We start from the raw sequence: 5,923 nt of genomic DNA, 5'->3' as shown, positions 1-5,923 counted from the left end.
ACACATGCAAACATTTTCATACCTCCTTTTAAATTACATTTTTAGGCATTTTTAATTTTATTTTTACCTTTTTTATTCAATTTATTTAGATCACACACACACACACACACACACACACACACACACACACACACACACACACACACACACATATATATATATATTATATATATTTACATATGCGGTTTTTTTTTTTCTGAGAAACAAAAGTCCGAATCCTTTTTTTGGCCCTAATCCTGTTCAGTACTATTCTATTATATAAACCTACATAATCAATTTAACGTCCCTTTTAAACTTAGTGGGTTTTGCTTAAAGGCTAACATGTCTGCACCTGTTTTACAAACTGGATAAATAACCAGAAAACAGCGACTCCATCTACAATTTAATAAAAAAAATCTTAATATTTTTGCCGACAGCAAAACAATATTACAGTAAAGTCAGTGTTGTTGGACACTAGTCAACAAGTCAGTTGTAACTGAGCAGTTAGAAAAGGATAGCGGCCCCAGTTAGCTAAACAAACATCCGTCCTTCAATAAAATACAGGCTTCACGACGAAGAACGTATTAAAGATTAAATACCTGGAGATGTTTTTAATGCCTGCACGAATCTTCACTTATATTGTTTGTTGTTTGACCTATTTTTCATATAAACGACAAACCCTTTTATCAAACTGTCCTTTCTTCTTCCATCCACATCGCTCTGGTTGCTAGGAAACAGGAAATGTGTAGCAGCGAAATGCTTCCGTCTTAGCAGCACCCGGCTAATAATTCTTTATTTATCAAGGCTTGGTAAACCTGAGATTTAGACAAATAAAATAGATGAATAAATAAATAAAGATGTCACATTAAAGTGCTAAGCTTTATAGGAAGTACCGGAAATGATTTATTTTAGCTGTCGGAGACAGATTAATAGCTGACGCTGCTAGCGATGCTACGTAAGAATACAAATATTACTAAATTAATTTAAAATATGTTATATTCTGGAAGTGGTTATATCATTTTTATTTTTCTCTTATTTGAATAGTTAAATATTAAACATATTATTGATGCAAACTTGGCTCTCTGGCTAGTTGCTGTCGTCATCAGGGTCCTAGTGCCGACGCGACACCACCTCCGGTAAACAGCGGCTCAGGCAGTTAAAGCTACCGTCTCTCCGGGACTCAGTCTGCCGACTGTTTATGAACCAATTCCGGTGAGAACCTTTCGTTTTTGTTTTAAAGAACCCTTCGGGGAAAGGTTGGTGGTTTTAGCGGCGTCCGTTGCTGAGATCTGCGGTCTGATCTGAGCAACCAGCGGTCCTAAAGCCAGCCATTTTGAGTCAACATGAGTAGCGTGACAGCTAGCAGCGGCGGATACATACATGTCGTGTCCCGCACGTCGCGACCCCATCCCGCTGACATGGAGGGTTTCATCAGAGGCGCAGGCTGGTGCGGTGGCTGCCGTGTCTGCACAGCTGTCACTGCAGCGACTTCCTCTGTCATCAAAGCGGTTAGCTTATTGTCCCTGAGGTCCTAATGCCAGCCATTTTGAGAATAAATACCAGCATCTCCACATATTCTGTGATTATGTGCTACTTTTTCTGTTCCAGGATGTTCTATTTGCAGTTTCAACTCATCTGATCAGCATTAATCCATCCATTTCCTGTTAGAATTATTTTATACTTACTGCAAATCTGTTTTTAATTTGATCTGCTTTTAGAATTAAAAAATGGCCTCCCCTCAGCCTGGCAGCCCGCCTCCTGCACAGCAGTTTACCCCCCGGGAGAAGGATGATGACAGCAAAGAAGAAGAAGAGGCGGTGAGGGATCAGCCGGTTAAAAAACGCGGCAGAGGCAGACCTCCAAAAGCCAAACCCAGCTTCAAATGCTCCACATGCACAGAGGCTTTCAAAAGCATGTCGGCTCTGCAGAGCCACAAGCTGGCAGCGCATGCAACGCAGCAGCAGCAGCAGCAGCAGCAGCAGCAACAGCAGCAGCAGCAACAGCAGCCGCAGCAGCAGCAGCAGCAGCAGCAGCAGCAGCAGCAGCAGCAGCAGCAGCAGCAGCAGCAGCAGCAGCAGCAGCAGCAGCAGCAGCAGCAGCAGCAGCAGCAGCAGCAACAGCAGCATGCATGTTCTGAATGCACCAAAACGTTTTCTAGCAAAGCTCAGCTCTCCAAGCATGAACGCACCCACTCCTCCCAGCGGCCCTTCCAGTGTCCGGATTGCCACAAGGCGTACAAGACGACCACGGAGCTGCGCAACCACAGCCGCTCCCACACCGGGGAGAAACCTTTCGTGTGCCCTGAGTGTGGGAAAGCCTTCATGCAGGCTATCTGCCTGCGGATCCACACGACGCAGCACAGTGGTGAGCGACCGTACTCGTGCCCCCTGTGCAACAAGAGCTATCCCACCCTGTCCAAGCTGAAGGTCCACGAACGCTCCCACACCGGAGAGAAGCCATATTTCTGCGCCGAATGCGGGAAGAGCTTTGCCGACCCCTCTGTGTTCAGGAAGCACAAACGCAACCATCAGGGCCACCGTCCATATGCCTGTGAGGAGTGTGGGAAGACGTACACGGAGCTGAAGGACCTGAAGAACCACGAGCGTTCCCACACCGGCGAGAAGCCGTTCCTTTGCTCCGACTGTGGCAAGGCCTTCTCCCGCTCATCGTCGCTGGCATGCCACCAGCGAATCCACTCCCAGAACAAACCCTACCAGTGTGAGCAGTGTGGGAAAGGCTTCACGCAGCTGTCCTCCTACCAGTCCCACCTGCGCACACACTCTGGGGAGAAACCCTTCCTCTGCCCCCAGTGCGGTAAGATGTTTTCCGACCCATCCAGCTTCCGGCGGCACCAGCGCGCCCACATGGGGTTCAAGCCGTACCCCTGCGACAAATGCTCCAAGCGCTTCCGTCAGCCGGCCGACCTGGCCGTGCATGAACGCGTCCATTCTGGGGAGCGGCCGTACAAGTGTCAGAGCTGCGACAAGGCCTTCGTGGCATCTTGGGACCTGCGGCGCCACATGCTGGTCCACACTGGGCTGCGGCCCTTCTCCTGCACCGAGTGCGACAAGTCGTTCACTGAGCGCTCCAGCCTCAACAAGCACCGGCGAGTTCATTCTGGAGAGAGACCCTTCAAATGCGAGGAGTGCCTGAAGTCGTTCGTGGTCTCCTCGAGTCTGCGGAAGCACGAAAGGACTCACCTGGCGGAGCAGCAGGAAGATTCAGCCTCCACCTCCACCACGGGCTTCACCCCCCACACCACGCTGCCACAGTTCTCCTGCACCCTCTGCGACGCCACCTTCGCCTCCTGGGACGAGGTTCAGGCCCACGAGGCGCTCCACCCGGTCGACCCCGCTGCGCTGCACGTCTGCCGAACCTGCAGCGCAGAGTTTGGCCAGCTGGGGGAGCTGGAGGATCATGCCAAGCAGCACAAAAAGCTGCATGTCTGTGACAACTGTGGGAAGGGCTTCCAGAACCGATCGGGGCTGCGGAAGCACCAGAAGATCCACTCGGCCAGCAAACCGCACCGCTGCCCGCACTGTGGGAAGGCCTTCCTGTTCGCCGCGTACCTGCGCAAGCACCTGCGGACTCACCCCGCGGCGGCGGCAGCCCCTGCAGTCCCAGCTGTGGATGAGATCATTCACACAGACCCGCTTCCCTCGCCCCCACCGGCCTCGACCTCTGACCCCGGCGCCATGTCTCTGACCGTACCTGTGAGCTCCTTCCACAACCTCCCAGATTACCTGGTCAAAGATGAAGGAATTTAATCTTTTAAAAAACAACCAGCATTGTAAAAGAAAAAACAAACACACAAAAAAAGATTGTTGGTGTAACTTATTAGGGCTTGATCGTTCTTATGATTTCTAACAAATATGATGTAAAAAATGTTTTATAATCTCCTACATGTGCTCCTCATGTTTTAATCTGTTCATAAAATCATTTCTCCTGCAAACAGAAGCTATGAACTAAACAAATAAACCAACACGTCTCTACTTACTTCCCTCGCAATAGAATTATTTGCCTTCATTAAATGTGCTTTAAATCCATTTTAACCATTTTATTATTTGTAGTTGTAGTGGAAAAATGTTCACTGTGAAACTTTTATATCAATAAAAAGTATAATATAATAAAAATATTTTATTTCCCGCTTAACCTTATTTTTTTTTATCTTTGTGAAATAATCTTAATGTTTCAGTTTGGGTTCAACATTTGGTGACTTTAATGTAAAGTTCAAAAGTATTCACACCCCTGACAGATTTATATCTAAAATAATTTCATTTCAGTTCTGTATATTTTTATAAAATATATCTCCAAAGAACTCTACGTCTGCAGACACATTAATAAACGTAAATAATCGTAATCAAACCTGGTTGTTTGGTTTAGCAAATTATTTTTATTAGAAATTAAAACCTTTATTGTCATCCCAACAGATGCTTCTTCTTCTAATAACTGAACAACTTTCTGCATGTTTCTAAAGTATGGAGCTAAATTGGGGCCATAAGTTTGCCCCCATAAGGGGGCCGGCGTCCTGCATGTTCCAGTTCGCTCCCTGCTGTCAATGTTCTGCTCAGGCCTCCAATGAGCCATCATTTGATGCAGGTGCGTTAAACCAGGACCCACTTTGGACCCCCTGGTTCAAAGGGACAAAAATTAAACAAGATTTGAAACTGAAAAATTATTTTAAAACTGGGGGAAAAAAAGTTTCAGACAGAAAAATAAAAAACTTTAAACTGAATAAAAAAATTTAGTCTGGAAAAAAAACTTTTTGAAACTGGAAAAAAAATGTTTTTTTCAATTTCTTTTTCTTTTTAACAAACTTTATGGCCCCATTTTAGCTCCATACTTCTGGTATTTTGATATTTTCCCTCTGAGGTTGGAAGGCCTCCGTACCATCACCCTAATCTTCAGCTTCCTGCTCTGTCCGGCCGATCCAAAACGTTAATATCACCTCCCAGCAGATAAAATATGTTACGTTTTAAATAACTTCCAGTCTGAATCTGCAGGATGTGAATAATTTTAGGATTCACTGTTTGTGCATATTTAAGACTTATTTTTTAAATTCTCATTATTAGCCTGCAGATTTTAAAGGTAAACTTTAGGACAGGATGCGTAAAATCAGGTTTTATTCGTTCTCATGTATATTTTAACAATAAAATAGAAGAAAGGTTTTATTTTATCTCCTGGTTGTATCAGTAGGGGGTGAATAACTTTCTGCAGCTGGACGATAATCGCCCCGCAGTAATGATCCAATCAGAGGCTCGTACCTGTTAGTTAAATCCAGGTGCTGCAAAAGAACAGGATGTGAAAGAGCCTGAGGATTTGCTGTGAGTTGGTTAAATTACCGTGAATTTATACATTTTAGTTTAAAACCAAGAGAAAGAAGAAGGTTTTAAACTGCGGGAGCGTTAAAGTTTGAGGTTGTTGGGGAGCAGAAAGACAGACAGACTGAGCGTTACAACAACAGGACTCCGATCCGCTCCAACAGGAACCGGAACAAAGCGCCTCAGAAACGCGTTTCAACATCTGTTCAGAGTTACGGGTCGGTTTAAATGATGGCGGCTCCACATAAATCCATGAATATTTACGCTTTGGCCCCTCGGACACAATCAGGAGACGCTTAATCTTATTTCACGTGTTCCAAGTTAATCATGTTGCCGTTTTGGAAAAGAACAAACTTTAGAAAATAAATGCAGACAATCCAGATGTTTTATAAATGAGCTGGTTTTAGTTTCCTTTCGTGCGAAAACATCTAACATTTGACCTGTTTATGGGGTAGAAGTTCAAACGGTTTTTCCTTCTTTCAGCTCCTTTTCAAGCTTCTTACAATTATTGCAGTACAAAAATAAGTATTCTGAATTCCTTGTTCATGACTTATTCATGAACAAGTCATGAATAAGTCATTTAAATATTTTTTAAATAAAATATTTAAAAAATATTTTATTTT

At 44.7% G+C, this 5,923-nt stretch overlaps 2 protein-coding genes across 4 annotated transcripts in view; one reads left to right on the top strand and one right to left on the bottom strand.

Annotated features, from left to right (window-relative positions):
• znf646 (zinc finger protein 646) overlaps positions 1 to 1,448 on the bottom strand; it is an 8,483-nt gene extending 7,035 nt beyond the window's left edge. Inside the window, exon 1 of one of the 2 annotated variants that reach the window (XM_008436311.2) lies at positions 1,360 to 1,448. The gene's annotated coding sequence lies outside the window, so the exon portion shown is untranslated. Of the gene's footprint in view, positions 1 to 578; positions 669 to 1,359 lie in introns of those variants that run through there. The other variant, XM_008436310.2, reaches the window with a different exon arrangement.
• Positions 1,105 to 3,975, top strand: znf668 (zinc finger protein 668). 2 transcript variants are annotated; one of them, XM_008436312.2, is made up of 3 exons: positions 1,105 to 1,191; positions 1,698 to 1,933; positions 2,066 to 3,975. In XM_008436312.2, exons 2-3 carry the CDS (start codon positions 1,707 to 1,709, stop codon positions 3,744 to 3,746), a joined length of 1,908 nt encoding a protein of 635 aa, XP_008434534.1. In that variant the 5' UTR covers positions 1,105 to 1,191; positions 1,698 to 1,706; the 3' UTR covers positions 3,747 to 3,975. The 2 variants fall into 2 exon arrangements, with proteins under 2 accessions (XP_008434534.1, XP_017166420.1); XM_017310931.1 differs by lacking the exon at positions 1,105 to 1,191 and adding an exon at positions 1,406 to 1,487.
• The last annotated feature ends 1,948 nt before the right edge of the window (positions 3,976 to 5,923 follow it).

This window comes from Poecilia reticulata, linkage group LG19 (genome assembly GCF_000633615.1).
Source record: "Poecilia reticulata strain Guanapo linkage group LG19, Guppy_female_1.0+MT, whole genome shotgun sequence".
NCBI lineage: Eukaryota > Metazoa > Chordata > Actinopteri > Cyprinodontiformes > Poeciliidae > Poecilia > Poecilia reticulata.
Note: the sequence above shows the minus strand (reverse complement) of the source record. Positions and strands in the feature narration are given on the sequence as shown.